Source organism: Amblyomma maculatum, chromosome 1 (assembly GCF_055883805.1).
Source record: "Amblyomma maculatum isolate TAMU_Amacu chromosome 1, ASM5588380v1, whole genome shotgun sequence".
Classification (NCBI taxonomy): Eukaryota; Metazoa; Arthropoda; class Arachnida; order Ixodida; family Ixodidae; genus Amblyomma; species Amblyomma maculatum.
In genome coordinates, this window is record NC_139344.1 from 336,290,525 (window position 1) to 336,314,973 (window position 24,449).

General features: G+C 44.3%; 1 protein-coding gene across 3 annotated transcripts; it reads right to left on the reverse strand.

Annotated features, from left to right (window-relative positions):
* Positions 1 to 253: 253 nt before the first annotated feature.
* LOC146207499 (uncharacterized) lies at positions 254 to 23,046 on the reverse strand. Of its 3 annotated transcripts, none has more exons than XM_084587956.1 (12): positions 22,773 to 23,046; positions 22,154 to 22,256; positions 20,012 to 20,206; positions 17,846 to 18,162; positions 17,129 to 17,273; positions 16,769 to 16,935; positions 15,045 to 15,236; positions 12,803 to 12,905; positions 9,788 to 9,844; positions 6,556 to 6,816; positions 3,882 to 4,605; positions 254 to 622 (listed from the first exon to the last, which is right to left on the reverse strand). In XM_084587956.1, exons 2-11 carry the CDS (start codon positions 22,230 to 22,232, stop codon positions 3,896 to 3,898), a joined length of 2,226 nt encoding a protein of 741 aa, XP_084444082.1. In that variant the 5' UTR covers positions 22,233 to 22,256; positions 22,773 to 23,046; the 3' UTR covers positions 254 to 622; positions 3,882 to 3,895. The 3 variants fall into 3 exon arrangements, with proteins under 3 accessions (XP_084444082.1, XP_084444077.1, XP_084444091.1); XM_084587951.1 differs by having other exon boundaries at positions 17,846 to 18,165; positions 22,773 to 23,043; XM_084587965.1 differs by lacking the exon at positions 22,154 to 22,256 and having other exon boundaries at positions 17,846 to 18,165; positions 22,773 to 23,044.
* Between the last annotated feature and the right edge of the window lie 1,403 nt (positions 23,047 to 24,449).

Sequence of the window (24,449 nt, forward strand, 5' to 3'; positions counted from 1 at the left end):
TTCCCATACATTAGACAAGTGCAAATTTAAGGCTGCATCAAAATTTCAGAAATGAGCAATCAAAAAAATTTCAACTCTCTCTCTCTCTCTCTCTCTCTTTTTTTTTTTTTTTACAAACTACTATGAAAAATCTCTTACCAACTTGCATACCAGTTCATGTTGTCCACTCCGTGTTTATGATGTTTGCTACTACATATGCAAAGTATTACAACTGGACTGTTTAGTAGCTTGACAACAAAGACTACAGCACGAAACCAAAAATGGCAAATGCAGTTTATTTGGCGCAAAGAGCAGGGTTGGGTAAAAGGGAAGGTGCGAGGTAACTTGGCTGAGTGATGAGTGTGATGGGAGAGGCTTTAATAAGCCTCGCTATTTACACATTAACACAGTGCAGGGTAGTAGGGTGGGAGGTTGGTGGTGGGCACGAGTTCCTCTCTGAGCATTCAACAGATCAGGATGAAAAGAACAAAGTGGCTGCAGTCCCGCACACTGCAGCCTCTGTACACAATGCCCTGCCTATTCACAAAAACAAATTATACTTGACCAGTGCTCATAACGCTGATCACTCGAGTGAGACGATGGCTCCATGTGGTGGTGGGGTGCATGCTGCTGGTTTCTGCACCTGAAAATGGAACACAGAGCACACTCCTCAATACCCGGAGCAACAATGGCTACAGCTACGCACCGGAAGACCGACTCCAAGCAGCATTTTCCCAAGGCAGCATAAAAACATATGTACCCCACACTACCTTTAGCCCATGTCTAGATGAGTCGCACTGAGTCATGATTCACTTCACACACTGCACTTATCACCAGTGGACGTTCACACCACGTTTGCAGGAAGCAGTGAAGTTGTAGGAAATGGCAATGTTCTACATACTGAATCGCATGGCAGCCTATGCACTTCGAGCACGTAAGTAAAAGCAGGAGATGCGCAAGGATCAAATTAACAAATGTTGCTGGCAGTGTTTGTGCCAAGCAAGTTGACCTCACCAAGAACCCTTTTGACATAAAAAGCTTTGGCATAAAAAAAAACAGTGAACTATGCCAGATGGAAACATACTACTGGAATCCAGTCTGGCCCTTGTTACAATATGTGGGCTAAATTGGAATAAAAGCAATAAAACCTCTCTTCAGATCACTGGTTGCTGTTCCTGCAGACATCCTTGTTCCTTAAATACAGTAGAATCCCATTGTAGTAAACTCGCATAAAGTAGAAACCACAGTAGGGTATAGGGCAACCGCAGTCCTATTTAGCCTTCGGTAGATAATTGCACATCCTCTATCATTCTTAGTAAACGTCATTAACAAATGGTTACCACAAAAAAGCATTTGGCCATCAGGGTGTGCTTCCCATAGAATGCGGATGCTGCTGCACACAAAAAGTGGTCTAAGAAGTCTCGGAGCAACACACCAACATTCAAAAACAAAATAACGATGCCTACCCCTCTTGTTTTGAGTTAGCTTTGTGAAGGAAGGTTTAGGAACTATACTAGAGCAAATATAGTGATGGTGCACTAGTTGTTTCGAATGCACAGCAGGAAGTGTTTTCCTGTGTCCTTTCCACGCATGTCTCCGAGTTCTCTCCCAACATCTATACCCCTCTCCTCCACGCGCCTTTGCCGTAAACGGATCTCTCCTAGCCATTAATGACTGAACAGAAGGGCTGTTTATGGCCTACTGAGTTTTTGGTTTTTGCATCTCTTGTGATGTCAGTGCACGTTGAAGATCTCCAGGTGATCAAAATTACTCCCGAGCTTTCTACTATGGCACCCCTTTCTTTCTTTCTTTCTGCTTTCACTCCTACCTTCCTCCCTTCCCTTACAGTGTGGTTCAGGTGTCCACAGAACAAGGGTGACAAATACTGCGCCTTTTCTTTCCCGTGGACCAATTATCTCCCGTTCAGTAGCACCAGAGCGGCTCCTTGCCTTGACATAGCACCTAGTCAAAGCGTTCGTGGTCTTCGAGTTGCCTTGCCAGTGCCGTGAAGGGCACACATGAGAGACAATCTTGCAAGGTACTTGGCCACAGAATCAACCCCTTGCTCAGAGTTTCAGCCAGCGCAATTTGGAGACAAAGAAGCAGCATACCAAGAACTTGTTCTTCTTGCTAAGAAAATATCAGCCAATCCAGCCACTGGTTTGAGCGGCGAAAGAAACTTCAGCGTTGCCAGGTCCATAACGCAGGAGTACCATACATGCCTCAAGCCTCTAGCAACAGATAATTTGTTGTTTCTGCATAATAGCATGATAATTCTATGTATGCACAGTGCCTTATACAATGCACAAATTTGTCAGCTTGAACTCGAGGGCTCAAAATTTAAAGGTCATAAATAATAACCATCTAGAAATTGATTCTTTTTGTATGCCGAATCAACTGCAATTACAGCAGGTGGACTGGGCCTCTGTCTGAAGTAGAGCACAGAGCCAGGCTGGGTGCGAGCTCAGAATTTCGACCTTTGTACACTTTAAACTATAATAAGGCAAAATGTGCAGTGCATGAGAAAGAAAAATACTGTAGCTGGCTATAAACTTGTAAAGAAGGTGGTGAAGGAGTACAGAGAGATAACAAGGCAAAAAAAAAGGGGTGAATGGTCGAAGTACTGAGTGGCATGAAGCATGAAGTAGCAGCAGGAAGCAGAAGCACAGCAGTACTGCGTGAAGGGTTTTGCCACAATTTATTGTGGTGTATGGGGGTATGAGGGTGTTGAAAGCCCCATTTTTATTCTTCAATTTATCTTGTCAAAACTTCTCATGCAAGTGCAGAATGAAATGCTGATTTCAAATATCTTGTGTCAAAGAGAAGATATTGCAAAATAGACGTCCTAATTAGTAGGTTGCTTCTTATGGGCCACTGTGGTAATTGTTCATTAGAAAAAGACCTCTTTCAGGAACAAGCATGCATTTCCAAAGGTCTATCGCATATCCTAAAGCTTTTGTTTTTTAATTGTGATATATTAGCAATTAGAAAAAAATTTGGCTAATTACTGCCACATAATTTTTTCTTTCCAACTATGGTATTTATTTATTATCAAGAAAATGACATTTTATGAATTTCCTTAGCTTTAGCATGTGCAGTAGACCTCTTGAAACGTATGCATGTTCATAAAAGAGGTCTTTTTTAAATGAGGGATTATCATAATGGCTCGTAAGAAACGGATATATGTTATTAGGCCATAACGTAGCTTTTTTATGCGATATTTGAAATCTAAATGCATATTTGAAATCAGCATTCCATTCTGCACTTGCACGCCAAGTTTACAAAATATGTTGAAGAATAAAGAAAAAGTTTTAAGTCCCTCATCTCCCCTCAACTACAGCCTGTCAGTGCAGTCATGGAAAAGACGCCCATGTTACGTGGAGCTTTCGTTTTCATATGGACTCGAACACAGTCTCCGTAATACATTTGTGGCCAAGTTACCTTTGTACAGTCAGTACTTCCACAAGACAGATCAAGTTCTCTATGGGGCTGAACCTTATTCAATGTAGCATCTTGTCTGCAGTCTTTTAGTATTTCACGCTGCACAAGTGAGGCTGGGTAAGCCAGCATATTTCTCAGCTTGAAATAATTCTTGAAAATTTCTGAAGCACAAATGTCGAAGCTTGGCACAGACATTTTAGCAGAGGCATACGCTTGTTTGCATAGGCTGTTTAAGTTGACAGAGGCACCAAACAGGCTTTCTCATTGTCACACACCCTCAACATGCATCAGTTATGAATAGAAACCCTAGCTCTTCTAATGTTGTGTGAGATGCTTCCAGCTTGCCTCCAGACTTCCACACCCCCATTACTACTAGTTACAAAGTGAGCATAAGCTGTAAAAGCAGGGTTTCACAGCAACTAAGGTGTGGGCAGCAAGATGGAGGAAAAGGCATACTGCACCTGTGATGGGTGTCTCATCGGTCTCTGTTTTTGCGACTGGACCTCTTACCCGACCCTGCGCTTTCAGAACTATGTCGGCGCCTCCGACTTCGGCTCCGACTCCGGTCTTTTCTCCGGTGCGTACGTTTGGCACTCCTTGAGCGACTCCTTCGTCGCCCGTGGCTTCGGCTCCGGCTCCTCGAGTAGCTACTGCTGCTACTTCTGCGACGCTTGCGCCTGTCCTTTCTGTCTCTAGACCGACTCCGGCGTTTGTTGCGCCTCCGGCTAGTGCTACGGCTGCGGCTGGAGCTGCTGCTGCTGCGATGGTGTCGGGAACGCTGTTTGTCCTTCCTGTCTCGCGAACGGCTCCGGCTTTTTCTTCTGCGTGAGCTGCTACGGCTCCTTCTGTTGTTCCGTTTCTTGCTTGAACTAGTCTTCTCTGAGGTGGACTTTGTTGATTCACGCCTTGAGCTTTTCTCCTTATCTCTCTTCAATGGGCTGTCCTCATGGCGACGATCATCAATCTCTGAAGAGTTGTTCTCGGGAGAAGTGCTGCTACTTCTGCTGCTACTCTTATCATTTATCTTATCATCTGAAGCCAGCACTGCTGGAGGACTTGACCAGCTTTCTTGTGGTGCATCAGCAGCGCCCTCTTGGCTTTCCTGGACATCAGCCGACCCTGGTTCCTCATAGCTTGCTTGTCTAGGAGACTCGTCGTCTAAAGTGCCCGGTGAACTCTTCTCGGCTACAAACACAACGATGCAGACACTCAAAATAGTTTTTTAACAGTCACGCTGCACGAGTCTCTCTACTTGCCAAGCAGCATGCTCAAAAATATGGGCTACCCCAATACACCCATTGTAACGCTCAGTATTTGTCGCACGAACATGCTTGTGTCCCTAAACTATTAAACGTGGCAGATGTCTGATGTCATCACAGCTGGGTGCCCTTCAGCACGTGTTGCTAGTGCAATCATAGTGCAGTACATGTAGTGCAGTCAAACTCTGCTACAACGAAACTCACTGGACCAACGAAACACTTTGTTAAAACATTGTTGTAATGAGATAATCCCAAAAACATGACAGATAGGAGCTGATAGTGCAAAAATGATAATTACTTTAAAATAAAACTGGTCAACTTTGGCAGCCCTCATTGTACCAGTGCCGAGGTGAGACTTCGTATTCCACCATTAGCAGCCGCACCATGACATTGCCGTGCACTCCAATAAAACCTATGCCTGGCGGCCTCGCAAGTATCAGTGGTTTCTAAAGACTCACTGAATACTGTTCAAGTGTCTAAAAAGGGTATCTAAAGGCTCACTGAATACTGTTCAAGTGTTCAAAAAGGGTAAATTCAGCCGAGAAATAAGAATAATAACTTTCCGCATGTGCTTACGTTTCCCTTTAATCACACCGTCCTGCGTATCGGCAGAACGCATGGCAACTGCTTCCATGCACCTGGCATCGGACGGCTTTGTTACACTGTTGTTAGCTAGTTGCCCATGGATGCACCAGACTAAATAACGCTCGGATGAAAATGCGAATCTACCATGCTGGTACTAAACTGTCATAACAGAGGTCAGCATTTGCTTCTGCAGTTAGGCTCGAAGCTGGCAATCTGCTAATGATTATACTCTGCAACTCAGATAAGGGGAGAAGTGAAATATCAGTTACTGTCGATGCTGAAGTGGTTATCGATGGCATGACAAATGGTTGCGACTGATGAATGCCTCCATTGTGGTGCTTCAAGGGAATATGTGAGGCAAAACACTTGTGGACTTGCTCAGCCTCTGTGAGACAACGCTTCCTACGGAAGGCAGGCTTGTGGTGAGACCTTGAATGCGACCATCCCAAGTGAGACCCTAAGTAATTGATCAATGGGAACTTTCATAAATTTTAAAGCGAGACCAATCCAAACTACTACTTCTAACTTTCTCCCCCATTCCTCCTCCCTTTCTCACTATGCTTAATAGGAAACATCTCGAATAAAAAACAAAAAAAAAAAAAAAAAGAAGAAGACTTCAGTGTAGCAGAGTCTGACTGCATAAAAAATGATGCATAAAGAGCATGAATCAGCTGCATTACAAGACGACTGTGCCTTCAGTTATGCATGAAAACCTTATACCTCGTGTATTGTTCAATGTGATGCGGTCACAAAAGAAAAAAATAACACTCCGAAATGTTACACTAAGTGATGCGTGCCCGGTGCTTCACATGCTTGATCAAGCTTGCATCCCTGCCTGCAACACCTACTGTAGGCATAGGAGGTCCCCACATTAATTTCTTTGCCAACAATCCCGTTACAACTTGAAGACAATCAACCTCTACAAAACTGGCTAAAGTCTGAGCAAACATTTTTTTAAGCAGTGACCACTCTGCTTGTCTACATACAGGGCCTTTTATACTTCATTTCTTTTCCTCTTTCCCCAAAAAATGAAGCTGTGCCCTGAAGACGCTGTTATTTAAGTCTTGCAGGAAGCAACCTTGACTGTGCCCTATCCCATACATTCTGTGCTGACCGTGATTCATCTTTGCGTTCCTGTGCTCCCTCCACGCTGCACGATGGCAACTGGTTCTTCACCTGGTTTCACTTCCCTGTGCCCTGCTTCTTTTCTCTGTCTCTGACTTTGTTAGCAGCATCTTCACACCACCTCTCCCCCAACCAAGCACGAGGAGGCAATGAACCGTACACTTACCAGGCCTGTTGGTGCTACGCACGCCCCCGTCTTCCGTTACCTTCTGGGCTGCCTGCAGCTGTTGTTGCTGTTGCTGCTGCTGCTGCAGCCGCCGTTCGTGGCGGCGGTCTTCTTCATCCAGCTCCTCAGTGACCTGGTGCTCCCACTGGGCAAACGCAGCCCGCTTGTCGCGGATGCTGCGCTCCAGCTCCTCATCCGAGTCATCTCCACTCTCCCCGCCACTGCTCGACTCGCTGTCACTGCCATAGCCGCTCAGACCACCTAGAAACAACCATGCCCAAAAGGCTCTGCGGGTCAACTGTCTCAACTGCTTGCACAAACAATGAACAGGAGACAAACAAAAACTCTGAACAGTGGTGATGCATGCAGCAAAGCATCACACCTGCTTGCTCCAACAATGAGAGTATTCGGTAGCAGTTCTTTGTCGAAATGTTTCATTTAGTTGGAACAGGGGTGCAACAGCTGAAGTAGGATTTGGAGCAACTTTTGGAGCAGGCAAATTTTAAGTTTGGAGCAGTAAAATCCAAATTTAGAGCAGGCCACAGAAAAAAAACTTGCACTTCAATGCACAAATTTAAATTTTGGACAGGTGTAACGAGGAAGAAACCTTACCTTCAGCAAAAGAGAAAATGAAAAAAATATGAATATCAGACTATATGAACGTGAACCAAAAGAAATCTAGAAACTGTCACCAAGAAAACAAGACTGGCGAGCGTGCCTTCGGCCTGTGATTTACGTTTTCCAAGGGCAGGTGATAACTCAGTGGTTTTGATGTAGTCGACATTTTGCCCAAGAGGAGGCGTGTGATGACAGTAGATATTAGGTTATATACTTCGTGCAAAAATGAGAGATTATAGTATTTTGCTGCTCCAGCAGCTGTAAATGTTATTTTCAGCAGTCTTGGGCTCGCGGCGCTATGGAATTCAAAATCTGAGACTGCTGCGCGTTTCCTGACAGGGCGGTGTCCAAAACAAAATTTATTTTGTGCCCCCTTATGTTATATTTGCACAAATAGAAACTATAACTGCTGCACTTGCTACACTATCTGATGACGGGAACTTGAGTCTACCGATGAAACAGCATAAACAATCTCACGGTGCATGAATTAACGGTCCGACAGGATAACGTCAACTTCAAATATCCTCATAAACATGCGACATGTACATTAAAAGCATGTGGCGCTTAAAACACGATTGTAGTAATAGTAAAAATAAGACAATAGGTGCCTGCTCTGCCGATTCAACGAAAGACTTGCAAGCGATTACACTGACGATTTTGGCAGCAGATGATATACCAGCCCAAGTGGACAGCAGTCGTTTGCAGCACCTGTCAGAATCTGCATCAAATGCACTTGTGGCGAAGCCGACAAAAATGCACCCTTTTACTGCCTCTCGGAGTCGAAAAACGCACACGTGGTTTTCTTTTTTTGTTGCATTACTTGCGTTACACTGCTTAGATCTAGGCACAGAGTTGTGTTATGGGTTGCGTCTCCATGACTGGATTGGTCACCGGCGAAATGCATGCACCCAACGTAGCTCTTATTTTTCGCCAAATATACTGCACGACTGCAAACTTTTTTTGGCTAGTCGAGGCATTTGGGTGCAGCATGGCGCAGCATTTAACACACTTCACGCTAAAGGTAGAGCTTGGCATAGAAACATGCTGTTGTATCAAAATGGCTCAATTGGCACAGCTGTTGCACCCCTGTTGGAAGATCAGCAGAGTAATACAGGATGCCGCAGACCCTGGCTCATAGTAACCAACAGCTGTTTTCGCAAGAAGTGAGCTACTACAGTAATTTTAGAGCAATAACAGAACATGGCCATCTGAGACTCAATGCCAGTTCCAGAAAAAAAAAGAAAAAGCTAGAACTTGCTATGCACAAAATTTAAATAATTTCCAAATTTCAACATAAAGTGATGGTGTGCCACAGTTGTGATTTTAGGGATTAAACCGCAACCTAAATATCACCACAATACAAGGTGCAAGTATACACATATTAATGCTGCAATCCTTCCAACGCAATTTAACGCTGCCTACCTAGCATAAAATAAACAGCATGTATGGCTTTTTTTTTTTTTTTTTTTTTTTCATTTATGCTGAGCAAGGGGTAAGAGCATTTCATTTAAAACAAGACAGCGAACTCAGTTCACTATGTTCAAACTTGTACAGGTCTCGCGTCCGAAGCACGGTGACCATACACGTACAGAAAACAAGGTTAGCACAAATGATTTCCCAGAGCTCACCATACTATTTTTTTCACCAATTAAAACTGCAGAACAAAGATGGTAAAAGTTACCGAGATCTGAGATAAAGTCAGAGATGTCTTATGTTGCACAGTTTTTGTAATACAACACAAGTAAACATGGCAATCAAACTTTTTTGCAGAGTTCAAGTCAGAGTCACCAGAGTCAGTGGATTAGATGTACATCTCCAACTGAGCCATGTCAAACCAAAAACCGCTAATGATTCATAAGTCAGGCTCATCTTAATGCTTATGTGACAAGACTGCCACTATAAATTCCAAGCCTTGTTTTCAGAAATGCGTGAAAGTGAGTTTCTTTTCTTCTGTTCTGAGTGAACTTAACAGTAACTTCCTTCAAATATTTTTGCAGCCAATAATTCGAACACTGTTTTTTTTTTGTACATAAAGTATCCTTGCATGACTGGCAGTGCAGAAATTTTAAAACCCCTCACTATTCTTTAACAAGGCCATAATGTAAAAAGTAATAAGTGCAACTTCAAGACACTAAGCCAAACATTTTTAACATAACAGTTCACATACTACATGCAATGTTTACATGTTAAATGACACACAATTAGTAGTACAGCCCCTAAATATTACTGCTATTAGATGCAAGTGTTCTCAGCACATTATACACTCATGATGAACTAAAATTTTGAGCATTGAACATTCGGGTCGAACTGAATGCCGGACGTTTTACTAGTCATTCAAGTATTCAAAATTACCGAATAACTGTACAAGACTCCTAGGTTTGTTTTATTTCTACAGCAAGGATACAGTGTGAAGCATTTGTTTGTCGTGTTTGCACAATTTGAAAGAAAAAAAAAACAGCACTTGCAGCTCCAGAGTAAGCCTTTGCGGCCCATACTCCAGATAAAGCTGCTATAACAAGGTGCCATTAAATCAGGCATCATTTGTGCTGACCTTGTGAACAGGCCATTGCTTCCTTAAGTGCACAGTTCAAAGAATAGCTGAGAAAGGACTTACCCAATCCACCGGTAATATTTGCCAAAGCTGAGGAGGATCTGAGCTGGCGGGCGGGAGCTTTTGCAGCAAATCAGCAGAGGGAACCATTTTAGTGCACTACACAGAGAACACAACCTACGCACAGGGGCACATCAGGTCTCTGGTTCACAGACTCAAAAGAAGCACGGGTTCCATACATATAAATCTGCTGGTGAAATTGGACTTCACCTGTCCAGCAATTTCCTTCAGACAGCAGAAAATTGCAAGTTCCAATCGAGCTCCTGTACTACGCTAATTGTATACCACTATTATTCCAGCATTACATGTAAACTATCCATTGCTACATCAAAACACAAAAATTAAAAAGTATTACAAAACCAAGACATGCGGCCTTTCTCAACTTTACCTCCACCCTTCGCTAACCATCAAAAGTGCTCAAATCGATTTTCTTTCCCACCACCATCAGCAAACATAGCATGAATGCTAGAGCACAACTTCAACTGATATAAACACCACAGAGCACAGGCTGCTTGCTGGGTCCAAGACCATACTAGAGTGGCAATAGGGGACCTGTCATGTATAGTCAGCCACATACTAGAGTGGAAACAGGTGACATGCTATGTATAATCAGCCACATACTAGAGTGGCAACAAGGGACCTGCTATGTATAGTCAGCCGCTCACTAGAGTGACAACAGGGGACCTGCCACATATAGCCAGCCGCCGCAAACAGACTGTGCAGCATGATCCTGGACTCAGAAGCCAATGCTCCACAGGACTAATGAGAGTCGAAGCCTGAGCATTCGAGTTACGTTTGGCTGGTCCTGTCCGCATACTGCTCGAGACACACGTCACAAGAAAGTCCACTGATTCTTCTGCTATAATAATACTGTTAGAAGTAACTCCCAGATTTCACACACTTCCCTGTGCAGTGAAACCACAGCACTACAGTGGCCACTCCTCTCTCCACCTCCCCTCCAACTGCAGGGGCCACTTGGTTCAGGCAACTGCAGATGGCACGGTCTTGGGAGCAGCTGCTCTTTCATTCACACATCCCTCAGTGTCCCATGATTATCATCAGCCAGACTATACCCATTGCAGCGCAAAGGCCTCTCCCATATTTCTCCAATTAACTCAGTGTCGTGCTAGCTGCATACACGTGAACCCCGCAAACTCCTTAACATGATCCGCCTGCCTTTCTGCCGCGCCCTGCTACGCTTTCCTTCCCTTGGCATTGAATTTGTTACCCTTTTCGACTATTGGTTATCCTCTCTTCACACTATATGCCCTGCCCATGATAATTTCTTCTTCTTGATTTCCACTAGAATGTCCTTAATGCGAGTTATTTCTCAGACCCACTCTGCACGCTTCCTATCTCTTTCGTTCTTAGATAAAGGCAGTTGGAAAACTGTGCTGGCGCACCGCGCTGCGAAGTGGGCCCAAACAATCGGCGGTCAGGCGTGAGTTGATCGCAAAGCAACCGCAGCGCACCTCTCCCCTGCTGCGGTAGATGGGTGAGGCCACTGAGCTAATACACAGGCGGAAATTTTAAAATACTACTAGCCCTCTTCTTTTAGCAATGCAACGGATAATAAAATTGTGTTTGCGTTTTTAAACACACCACCGCGACTACTGACGCGTCTGAAGCAAGGAGGTTGCAGATGTGGCTCAAGTGGGTCGTCTGCTACCTGCCTGCTTGAGATACGTCTGCAAGCGTGGTGGCATTTCATGCGTACAAAGATGTGTTTGAAAAACGCAGGCGCAGTTTTATTTTCCGTTGCGTTGCTGAAAAGAAAGGGTTAGTAATATTTTACACGTAATATGCAACTGTTGCATATTTTCCTCTTGAGCGATACCGGCAAGCTGCTAGTGATAACCTTACTGCCTACTTTATAAAAATCCGAATCTCTTTATACACCTAAAAAAAAAGTACAGACAGGTAATTGAAATTCTTATGAAGGCAAGTCCAGCTTGACAAACTATGCCTTTGGCCGGGAGGAAAATGCAATGCTCTCTGGTTATGAGACACGGCAGCCAAGCACCGTTCAAAGCCTTCGAGTGGAACATTACTAATGAGAAACAGATGCACTCCTAGCACATGCAGCATTAAAAATAGCAAAACCAGCCTAGTGGTAGGAACTCTTTGTTGATAGCTCGAATTTCCGTAAACAGTTCGTCAGGAACTCTGTAATGATCTGTGCAATGCAATAAATGAGAATTACAGTTCTCAATTTCTAATCGGGAGGGAAATGCTAAACTCTTAAGGAAGAGAGAAACTGCAGAAAGTATTGCAGAAAATCATCTGCTGGTCCCTATCCTCCATCTCTGTTGAAAAGCTCTTAGCAGCTCTGCTACCATGTGCAGGGTAATATCTACACGGATAACCTATGCTGGCAATTCGAAGTAAGCTCTATCAGCAAATAATGTGGCAGAATTTATGGTGCTCAGATCGAGTCTTCTGCCAGTGCCACAATGATAGCGGAGAGCTATCTTCAATGCCAAGTCTCCTTCCGAGCTGCGATATCAAAAAAAGTTAAGCAGGACTGTTTACACCCTTCAGCTCGAATCAGCTGAGAATAGGCTGTGAGACTTAACGAGATGCACAGACACATCTGTGGAACAGAGAAGGCGGGTTGATAGGACTGTGCTATTACCCTAAAATCTCTTTCTGCATCTCTAAAATATATGTGGCCATCGCAATGCAATATAAAATTACTTCTTTGGAATGCTGCACAACGAATGTGCGACAGGGCCCACGCTAGCATCTTCACAGCAGTGACTGCGCGTCAATCTACGCAGGGAAGTGGTAACCCTCACATTCTGAGGGCATCCTGCCATTCAAACTCCACATAATTTGCATAAATTACAAATCCACTGGAGTTCAAATGATACTGCACCACATTCCCAAGCCCAGAATCAAGCATGCCAACATCTATGCATTTATTGTGCACAAAACAGCTTCCGTAATGACAAGACCGAAGACTGCCATATTGAAATATAATGACTACATATAACAATGATGTCGTAACAAGGCTACCTTTCTGAACTGCTTTCTGGAAAACTTCCTGGGCTAGAGAATGAATCTCTTCATTGGTTACTTCGAGCAACAGTTCCGTAAGCATTCTCCGAACTTTCAGCATCTGTAAAGAGAGAAGGTTGTGGTACTCAGTACATAGCCCACTGTGAAAGTGGGCAATTTTTGGACCAAGCTGAGCAAAGTCAGACCATCTAATATTGGACATGCATTCTAAAATGCTAGATTTATATGAAAAATGCAAAAAGTCAGCGAGCCAAATTCCACTTTAAGCCAAAGTGAAAGCTGGCACAAAAAGGCCATCGTGAGCAATGCTTGCCTGATTAGGGAACAAACTTGTGGTCAAAAATATCGGTGGCAGGATGATTGGTTGTGAACGCTATGTGTCTTCTTGAAATATGGGGCCCCTCAAATTTTTTTTTATGAAGGGTGCAGATGCAGACGGTCCGCTCTAAATGGCCTCCAATCCATGGCTGGAGGCCACCTTAGCGGCCCACTCGGTGGCCAAGGCTTGAATGCCCGGGTCCGAGCTGACCAGAATGGCCACCCATCGCTCAAGAGAAGGAATTTGTACTAAATCCTCCGGTGGAGGTTCTTCCTTACATTGCCATAGTATGTGATCATACGTGGCTGTTTCGCCACAGAACATGCCCGCGGGTTTAAAGTCATCAGAAACAAGCAGGGAAGCTACGCAATCACATATTACACTGAAAATGCGCGTAACCGGCTCCTTCAATGCCAAGTTAAGCATTAAAAGTTGAAAAAACATGCGTGCCTACTTCGCTGTACCTATGCACTTGCAAGACTGGAGGCTACACCATGCGGCCCTTTGCTTTTGCCATCCGTCGCACTATCAGCCGCATCTCACTAGGCACTTTCTCTTGCACCGCTCCCGTGCTGAACTTTCCAAGTTTTTCTATCTTTTACATGGCCAAAAAAATGGCTGAGGCTTAGCTTGGTTAAGCCTGGTCAGATGCGAAGCATATTGATTGCTAAACTCGGCTTTCCATGGTTACACTTGGCTAAACTTTTCTTTCCTTGGTTACACATGCTTTTACGTTACTCGTATCAGTGGAGCATCGTTGTCGCCAAGCCGCATGCCGAGCACGCTCCTTGGCTAAACATTCTTCCCGCTCTTCTGGGCTCTCTGCAGCACGCCGCAGCCTTCGCTTTTCATTCCACCGCTCGGCTGCACTCCCTGGAGGCATCGCCACCTTTTGTGAGGGTCTACTGGAGGTGAGCGCAATAGTCTCCCCTTTATATATAAACCTGCGCTATACCACGTGGTCCGCACAGCGTGCAACCGCAGCCGACGGCACGAGCCGGTCCCCGTCTTTCCTCTGTCGTGACGTAAGCGTATCACGTGGTGTGACGTCACCATACCACGTGGTCCGCATGGCTTGCAACCGCAGCCAACGGCGCGAGCCGGTCCCCCGTCTCTCCTCTGTCGTGATGTCAGCGTATCACGTGGTGTGACGTAGCATTCCACATTCTTTGCACGGCGTGTAACCGTCACGAAGGGCTGTGGTTTACCTCTAGCAATATGCTTCGCATAAAATTGCCTTTTGCTATGACTAATCATGAAAGGGATAGAATATTTACTACTTATGAAAACTCGCTGCTTGCTACAAGTCCACATGCAGCCAGCGCTAAACAAATGCCAGATGACAGCCATTGCTCAGCAAAGACAGCGTCCAGACTAAGTTTTGAACATGCAGAAATGGCCACATCTGCAGACACAAATTTGGCACGCACTAGGCCTAAACAAATGCCACAGGGTTACCACCAGCTGCAGCTCATAGTTCTCACACAGACATAAAAATTGCACTTCCAGCCAAGGTAAAAGGTGGCACACAAAGACCACTGTAAGCAATGTTTGCCTGATGCAATGATGCAAAAATGGTCCAACCACCACCAGAACTTCATCAGGCTTTACAGAACTTTACAGTACAGCTATGTGAAACTATAAATCTGTGGTGCTGAGAGTGCACTGTTCGCCTTGCGGAGATGCAAACAGTACACGCCCTAGTTCAAGCCACTGTGCACATCATTTGACCTCACAAGTCTGTAGCGCGGCAAGTCGTGCCATACCACTCTGCTGATTCCTCCTTCACATATTACGCTAAGACACCAGAGAGATGGAAAAATGTGCCCCTAACAGCTGCCTCTGTAAAAGTGAAACAATTCAGGTTTGGATGAACCGTTAGTTACCACTGCACATTAGGCATTTTTTGGTCGAGCGTACCAGCTCTTGATGTCGTTCTTCGGGTGTTTGAAATTTGAAATCCTCCTCCTTCACCCGTACAGGCTCCGCCGCTTCATCAGGGGAGGGCTCGCGGGCGGCAGGGGCGCCATTTCTCTTGGGCGACAGCCTTGCACGGCCACCTTCACTAAACATGTCAACCACATCCCCTTTGTCCTCATCAGAGTCTGAATCCTTTAAAAATAGAAACAGTAAAAAGGTGAGCATGTTTCTCACATGAAATATAAAGAACAATTTCAAGCTCTTTGCATATGAAAACGTTTTTCTTTTGTTTGTTTTTTTCAGACATGCGAAACCTTTTAAAGGAGCATAAGCATCAAATTTTAGTTGCATTTTTATTTTTGTTAATGGTATTTAAGACAACACTGTACACAGACCACCACGTGGTCTTCACATACAGCAGCTAACTGATTTTTTCTAAAGAATTTATCATCGATTCGCTGATTTTTTTGTTCATCTGCTTTAGCTTCAATGGCCAAGCGATGGCTATCATGTCAAGGCCAAGTCTGGGATGAAAAACTAATATAATCACTGATTCTTCACTCGTAATTCCTGTTCTTGAGGCAGGCTGGCTTAAGCATTGCAGTGAATTTAAATCATAAAGGATTAATCGCATTTATCTTTAACATCATAGCCTTCACTTGGCGATTAAAACCTACACAGGTGAGAAAAGAAACTCTATTATAAATTAACAGTCATAGGCAGCTAGCAGGTGGCGATCCCACTTCCATGTACAGTAATGCCTTATGCATCACTGTCAAAAATAAACCATGAAACTAGAAATTTGGTGTCTATACTGCTTTAGTGGCCAGCTCAAGCTATGCATTTTAAAAAACTATTTCAGTTCCTGAATTGTGAGCATAGTGGAGAAATCGGGAACAGTTCTTGCCCAGCAGTCTCTCGGGAAATGAAAGAGAATACTGCACATACGTGCAATGGCTGCACTTTTTTTTTTTTTTTCACAGTTCTGACAGAGTGCAGATTTTGCGTGGGACTGGCATTTTTGAGCCAAGTTTTTCCAACTACAGCACAGTCCTGATTATGCATCCCTGTTTTATGCAGAGACATGCATTTTATTAACGAATCAGCACAGCCCGGCGAATCCTCAAAAGTATAGATGATATCACGTGCGCCTAATGATCAGCATATGTTAAACATCCGAAATAAGAGGTTGCCAGCAGCTACTTGGTCACTGTATCACTTCACTGGTCAATGTCAAGAGATCTCAAATTAAGATCATGTTCTTGTGCTGGTTTTGTCATTGGTTTGCAGCGGTGCTTTGTGCGTGGGACTCTCAACCATCACTGTAGGACGGCCTTCGCTTGGCCTGCTTTTCCGTGCGTATTGCTGTCGAAAGCATTGAGAAAATCCCTTATATGTTCATTTCAAAGTAAGGTCACTGTCTGATGGCAATTGGAAACAAGGTTACACACATTATGGTTAACTGTGCCTACATCCAAAGCACCTTCACTGTGAATTTGATGCGAAACACACAGGTCTAGTGCTTCTGGGCAAATAGTGCACAACTACTATAACACGTATTCTACCTGTCCCCGAGCCTCGTAGCACCACTGCCACAAGGAAATGTGCTGCTCGCGTCAGTATACACCATTCTAGCTTTTGCACAGCATAAAATTTTGTTGCTTCTGGTGTAAAAGCTAAGCGCACAAAATTGGAAAACAAAGCAGCACACTACAAAAACTTACAAACTTAGACTTGGTATTTGACGGGTCATCGTCTTCGGCGCTCTTATTGAGCCTGGCATGTCTCTCTGCTTCTGCCCTCTCGCGCTCCAGTTTGCGCATCTTTTCTCTCTCCATTTTCTCCAGGCCTTCCCGAATCCAGCCAGGCAAAGTCTTGCGCTTGGCAGCATCTAAAGCAGGAATGAACATGAGAGCTCACACATTACGTGCCAAGTTTCTCTACTTGCAAAGGATACTTTTCAACTAGAGTCACAACATAGATCAAGGCAGAGCTCTGTAATGAACTTTTAAATAAAACACTGGCTGAGCACACAACACTGCAAAGTGCTGGGGCTCAAAAGGACCTGCAACAAAAGCTCTCACCTATCTGATGCACCTCTTCCTCAAAGAAGGGGACTTGGGCCTCCTCCCTCTCATCACACCTCTCTTTCCTCAAGAACGGCGGCGGGCACGAGTTCGGTCCCATGCCCCAGTACTGGTGGTAAGGGTCCCCCGCATTTGGGTAGCTCTGTAAAAGAACAGCAGTGCAATCCCTCAACACCTGCTCAGCTCCCTGTGCCTGTGAATATAAGCTGACTGTAGAACCTTAAAATCTGACCCTCAAAACTTAAGTGTTGCGCTTTTTTAAAGGTATGGATGTTAACACAGCAATGCACGAAAATGCTTCTACATAGGCCCATCCCTCCTATGTCTGCCTAGCAATTACCGCGCACTTCATACATGAGTGTCAAGGCTGCCTCACACACCACCGGCGAGAGTCCATGTCAGCAAGAGTAAGCAGACTGCAGCTCACAATTTCATGGTGCCCGTGACACTGCTCTTATGTATGTGGCACAGCAATGCTCCTGCCTGCACATCAGTGTTTTTCTCCTCCTTGCAGACTTCACTCAATGCATCAATTAAATGCACTACATGGGCAAAAGACAGGTGCTGGCAAAGCACCGGACCCTTCCTGCAGTGCCAGGGGCACTCCTCCTAAAACAAATACAGCGGATGCTAACCAAGATCCTCCCTGTTCATACACAAAAGCCATGGGATGCCTGCCTCACTCGGATGGATCAATGTCTGAGCAGCACCTACGTCCATGAGTGGCGGTGGGGGTGCGTACTGGGCGTACTGTTCAGCTCCGCCGCCATGGTTGTAGTCGTAGCTCTGGGAGGCAAGCGGCTGGGCTGAGGAGACGTGGCCGTAGTCGAAGGTCTCCTTTTCTGAGACGCCCATCGGGGGCATGGGACCGGCCGCGTGTGGAGGAGGACCCATTCCCCCCGGGGGAACTCCTTGGGGTGGAGGCCCCATTGAGGAGTGCCAGGGTTTTCCTTCCCCAACCACCCAAGAGGACGATGGTGGTCCTGTCCAGTAGCCACCCCCTGGTGCAGGTGGTCCAGATGGTGGCATGCCTCCTGAGCAGCAGCAAAGGCAAAATGGCAAAAACACATTGTGAGATGCAGCCATGAGGAGGCGCACAAAACTGCACCACTGATTGCACAGTGTGGAGACTTTGCCGTGTTGTAAGACTGACAGTTAAATGGATCAACAGACATGCTCTCTCAAGTGCATCTGCTTATGACACACTTCAGAGCATGAATTCAAAATTGTGCAAACAACTTGTGGCAAAAAATAGCATTGTAAAGGCAGCAACAAGTGCTAGGAAGCATGTGTCCTTTGGCTACACACGAGAAAAAGTTCCCAGCCTTCTATGTTTTTGTTTTGAGAGACTGCACTTGTGCATGAGTGCAGCTTTGGACTACTTCGTTTCACCATTTACTTGTGCAACATGCAAGCACTCTAGAATGATGAACGTTTTTAGCCACATAGCATTTTGTGCTCACAAAACGCACCTGCTACCTGTGTATATTTGCATTAAGGTTTTGCCTTTACTTTTAAAGCTCATATATGATCCTTGTACCTACTGCACCTTCCCATTCTTTATTCTGAATCCTCTTCATCAATCTGATGCAAGCATACAAATGCTCCTTTTATCATGATAGCATTTAAGCCGCATTCTTCAGAAAATTCGGCGCTGTCAGCGTTGCAAGCAAAAAAAATCACGAGCAACCACAGCAAGCAGCAGTTACCAGGTGACACGGGTGAACACTGATTAGGTGGTGGGCTGTATTACAAGATCACACAACACCGTGCTGGAAGGAGACAGTTTCGGTTAACTCAACCTATTCAGATCCTTGTATCCCGAGTCGGATGCACTATTCCTAGACCACACGGGCCCATTTTCTGGGCTCGGTTAAAGCAGGGCTTATATCTGTGAGGTGCTCTTGCACTTAACGTGGTAGCTTACAACTGAATGCCAAAGAGCCTGTGAGAGAAAACAGATAAAAATTAAGGGACTCCTGATTAATTGAGTACAAAGTAATTGTACTCGCAAGAGAATCCACAAGGAGAGCCACAGATCAGCCTTCAACACTGTCATGTCATACCCTTAAAAGAAAAGCTCAAGTGTTCCCCCATCCTGTAATTTTCTCTGAAACCTATTTCCTACCATATGCTTAAACCCTCAAGGTAAGACAAGCAATCAGTGCTACTTAGTTTGTGAAATGATTATAACAACAATGATGCCCCATATGACACTACAATTGTGCTACTTTACGGGACACTTACAGCAAAAGGCACTAAGCTGCCCAAAAACAGCTGCAGTTGCACATGAATGACTCAGTGGATTCATGGCTGAGGGGGAGTGTGCAGTGCATCACAGTCTTGAGTCAGAACCTCTGGCTCAAATCAGGTCGCCCAAGTTGGCCTTCATCGGGGATGCCGACTAAAGAAGCAAAGCTTTTGGCTCCGAATGTCCTTACGCTAGTAAGTTTGGAAGCATGTGGAAGAGACAATAGGGCCATTTGTTTAACCTACACCAGCTACACCAGTGTAGGAAATCTCTTATACCTGTAATGGAATTTTGCTGCACCGGTGTAGCTGGTGTAGGTTAAACAAAGCCAGCAGAACTAGGCGAATATGATTAACCCAGTAAAACACTGTAATAATCTGTGCTGCTACCCTATGCTGAATCTCATATCTTTGCCAAAGAAGACTGCCAACAATGAACAACTCGGGCACACACACTCAAATGTTCTGCATGCCATTGTTAGCTAAATGTATGCATTAAAGCACCCTTTAACCATGCTAGTATTCAGTCTTCAGGTGCTGCATACTTCTGGCCCACCTTTTAGCCCTCATTCAGAATTCTTCGTTAAACATGTTCACTATGAGGGCTAGCATATGGTCACTAGAGCATACCGATTGGTGGTGGCATAGGTTTGTGTGCCACAGTCGAAGGCACAGCAAGGGGTGCTGCCTGTGGTGGATGTAACGAGGGTGCAGGCATTCTGGGAGCCATGGGAGGGGCCATGTGTGGTGCCGAAATTGCTGGCTCGGAGCCGGAGGGTGCCTGCTGCATTTGGATCCATTGCTTGGCAAGTTGAGCCCAGTCCACTAAGAAAGGGGGTCGAAACAGCTTGGTCAGGTAGCAAAGTAAAAAGAAAATTCTAGGAAGATAAAAGTACGATAATAAACAAGTTAGACTTCAGAATCAAAAGGTTTATATGTGTGAGCTGGAGAATCCAACAATTAATAGATATCACCCTTCATTTTTTGAGTTTTATTTAATGTGCAAATTGGAGAATAGGAGAGGTAAACATCAGGTGACGCTATTTAGGAAGACCCACTGAACTAAAACCTGCTCAGAAAGTGGAGCCACTCCGTGCAGCAACTTTTGTTAGCTTTATGGCCATTCAGGGCGCTTGGTTGCTCTATTAGTCTGTTATGACGATCATCAAACAATTCTTTTCGCATGCAACAGCTCACGCTTTCTTTTCCTTCTCAGAATCAACAATTAAAACAGGCACATTGACAACTTTCTCTTTAAGACAGAGAAAGAAAGCATCGCAAGTTCTGCCTCCTTGCTTTCTGTCAGACCATCGCATCTAGTACAGATAAATGGAAGACTGTGTGGATAAATTACCATAATACCTTCTCTAAAATAAAACAATGAAGGGGGCATAAATTTAGAATATAATAACGGCTAGTTTTTGCATGCAATATAAAATCATCTCATCTTACGTCACTACTTTGAAAGCAATAGATGCATGTGACACGTTTCACTAAATATTACAGTTTAGCAAATCAGATATATATATATATATATATATATATATATATATATATATATATATATATATATATATATATATATATTTTTTTTTTTTTTTTTTAAATTTATTACAATTACTTATGTACTACATCGTTTTATGCACGGCAATTCTCCACACAAGACCTTCCCGTCTTTGTACACTGCTAAAATATTGATCATCGGAGACTATTCTAAATGCGCAAGAGCATGGGAGCAGGGTGTTGTTGGCGTGAGTGGTGCTAGATGCGATGACGCCAAAGAGAGTTGTGGTCAGAAGCCACGTTTTTTGGAGGGTTTTTTTTGGCTTCTCACTTCTGAAATTTACCTTTAAAACTTATCCTCAAATTGAGCCACATCGTGAATAACACACACTAAAAGAGGTTTAAAACAATCAGTTAAGTGGAAATAAGGGCAAAATACCACTAATTTTCATACTGCAGTCTTCAGCTAATCAGGATTAACCAGATTTTTTCTGTTTTGTGTGCAATAATTGGGAAAACTCGAAATGAAGGGCTTTACTTATCATGATAAGCCACCGAGGAGTGGTAAGAAAGACACAATGAAAAGTTTCTGCATGCAATTGTGATCATGTTTATGACAAAAGGTCCTGTGCTCCATTAAATACTGCTGTAAAATGATAATATATTCCTCAATAGTGCTTAAAAATCCACACAGTAATACAACGCTAGAAAAACAGCTGCACCTAAAAAGCACACTTCATTACTTTCTAGACGAGAGCCTAAACTAAACTACATCAGGCTCAAAGTGCTGCTGCAAGCAGCAGTTGCTCAAAATATACAAAGTTAAAAATTGCTGGGACAGCTAAAATATGACGAACTGCCTGGAAGTTCTACAAGCAAATACTACAAGTGTGCATATATATAGGCTTTTGAAGCCTTCACTAATGTTCTGTGTTCAGTACATGATTAAGTGCAAAATCGTGTTTGTGGTAGTAAATTCAACTCTACTAGTAAACACAACAAAACTACGCAATAAACTTGCTCGTAACACGCAGTCCAGATATTGCTTAGACTATATCTTCTTGTTTCCAGCCAAAAGGCTGTTTTAATGAACACAGATCAAACCTTTCTTACCAAGATCCCTCCCAGATTCCTTTTTGGCACTACATAAGGTCATGCATGAGCTGCGGCAACAACATTCATACTTTCATTATGATTAATCGAATGCTCGACATAAGAACACATTCAATACACTAAAACAATGTCAACGCACATATTAAAGGTTCTCACCTTGTTCATGAGGCACGTTTTGATACATGGAGGCATGAATCGGCCACTGATTCCACGGTCCAGCGGGTCCGGACCACATTTCTATTTACAGCGATTTTTTACACTGAAGAAAAAACAGGCAACTTGCAGTCTCTTTCACGGCTGCTAAGAAAGAAGTGAATTGAAGCATGCATCACAAGCAGCGCGAAAAAGTTCATGCGGTGTTAACGATGCGCAGGTTCACGACGCCACATAGCAATCAAATGACTTGACTCAAGCAGACGCATCTGAAGATTTGCAGGACCTGGTTCGATCTGATTCGATTACGAGCTCTAGAGGCCGCGCGTAACACCAACACGGAACACCCAAGGGCATTCGTAACTTAAAAGCATTGAAAATTGCTTTATGAGCGTTTTACGTCAAGCGCAATTATATGATCTTCAGCATTCTTGCACAGGTCCCGTCGGTGCTTTCAAAAGCGTTCATGAATGCCACGCCAACATCGGTAGCGCGTTCAAACTGAAATACTTTATTGTTGCACAGCGCCACTGAAGGCTTCGCTAACTTGATTCATACGCTGTCCATGGACGACACCGGAACGTCCTGCTCGCGGTTCGAGTGGTAACGGAAAGAAATTTACCTCGAGTGATCGACTGCGGTCAGTTTCGTTGCACTGCGGTGCTCCTACACCACCGGAGCAACGACAGTTGACGATCCGAAAGATGATTTTCACAAACAGCCAGTATATTACGATTCTGCGATACACGTTTCGGTGCACAAATACAACATTTCTTTCAGCTGTGACTAAATGTGGCAAAGAAAGAATGTAGTTAAGGACTAGCACATTTCTTAAGGCTTACAAAATGGCGCAAGCGAGCCAAATGAGTGTACAAATGAGCGAGAACGCGAGTTAGGATTGATGATGATGATACATGACAGCAGCAGTAACGTTACAGACATGGTAGCTCGCTGCTAATTTTTTACAGGAAGAAAGCTTTGAAAAACGTTCTAAATTGTAGCGCGGTTCAAGATGTCGGATTCGTTTGCTTTGTCTGCTCTAGAATATTGTCCTAGTGGCGCACTGCTGTCGAACAAACGGTTTGTGGGGTTTAACCGTTTAACCAGTTTAACGTCCCTAAGCGACTCAGGCTATGCGAGACGCCGTAGTGGAGGGCTCCGGAAATTTCGACCACCTGGGGTTTTTTAACGTGCATTGACATCGCACAGCACACGGGAGTCTTGCTTTTTGCCTCCATCGAAAAGCGGCCGCTGCAGCCGTGATTCGATCCCACATACTTGGGCACTAACTTCATCACCACAGCGTGGCGGTTCTCGAGAATTCCGCCCTGCTCTAGGGAAAAGAACGAAAGCTTTTGTTGGGCTTTCTCGCGTCTTACTTATAAAATGTTTCTAATAATGCCCGGAAATGTAATAGCTGACCAAAGAAAATTATTCTTAGAAAGACTAAATGTTGCTTCAGATGCTGCACAGTTCACACAACAGAAGCTAGTTCGTGCATGCCATACTGCAGTCTTATCCACTGCAATGTTAACAGTGAAACTGCACACTCAGCGAGCAAACATTTTTTACAGCAGCTGATGCCTCAGTTGGTTCATTATTACGCTGCTGAGATGCAGAAGTGTACAACATTAGCACTACAAAACACGAAAAGCACTTCCAATCCCCTAGCACCAGCTCGACTTATACATACCCTAACCATTTTCACAAGCACCTTTTCTATCCCACACAATATCCTGAACATACTGTATGTCCCCAGTGCAATGATCAAAACATAGCACACTGTCTGGGAGTGCCCGAACACACCATAGAACTTGACGCATATCTCCCACCCTCCAGGGAGACTGCCCTGTCCAGCTCAAATCCGAGCGCAACTGGCAATCTCTAAGCAGCCATGTTGGATCATTATGGATAGAGCAAATAGATGAGAGAGCTGGTACAGGGTCATCCACTTCTAGCTATAACACTGTCACTACTTTCAAAGCAACAATGCATCTAATGCAGGCGCATATCAGTGCAGAGTGACGCAAGTACAGAAGGACCCGGACATGCTTCTTCACATGGCCTGCCTCTTAGCTTTACTGCTTAGCCACGTTGGACGCAATGGCGCTTTCAAAGCAGTGACCATGTTATAGCTAGAAGTGGATGAGGCTGTACGTGATTCGTAGAAAACACCTAGGTCAAGGAGGACCTAACACTGAGAGAAGCGCGCTACACACTCAGCAGATGTTTATTACCAAAATAATAGAAATAGGTAGTGATATGACACAACAAATAAAAAAAGGAGCGAACAAAAATG

Excerpts from the sequence above, each read along its gene's own strand:
- LOC146207499 (XM_084587951.1), bottom strand. The coding sequence starts at position 22,232 with ATGTGGTCCGGACCCGCTGGACCGTGGAATCAGTGGCCGATTCATGCC. Across the intron at positions 15,237-16,768 it reads CAAATACCAAGTCTAAGTTT|GATTCAGACTCTGATGAGGA; the intron begins GTAAGTTTTTGT and ends CTATTTTTAAAG. Across the intron at positions 4,606-6,555 it reads GCGTAGCACCAACAGGCCTG|CCGAGAAGAGTTCACCGGGC; the intron begins GTAAGTGTACGG and ends TTGTGTTTGTAG.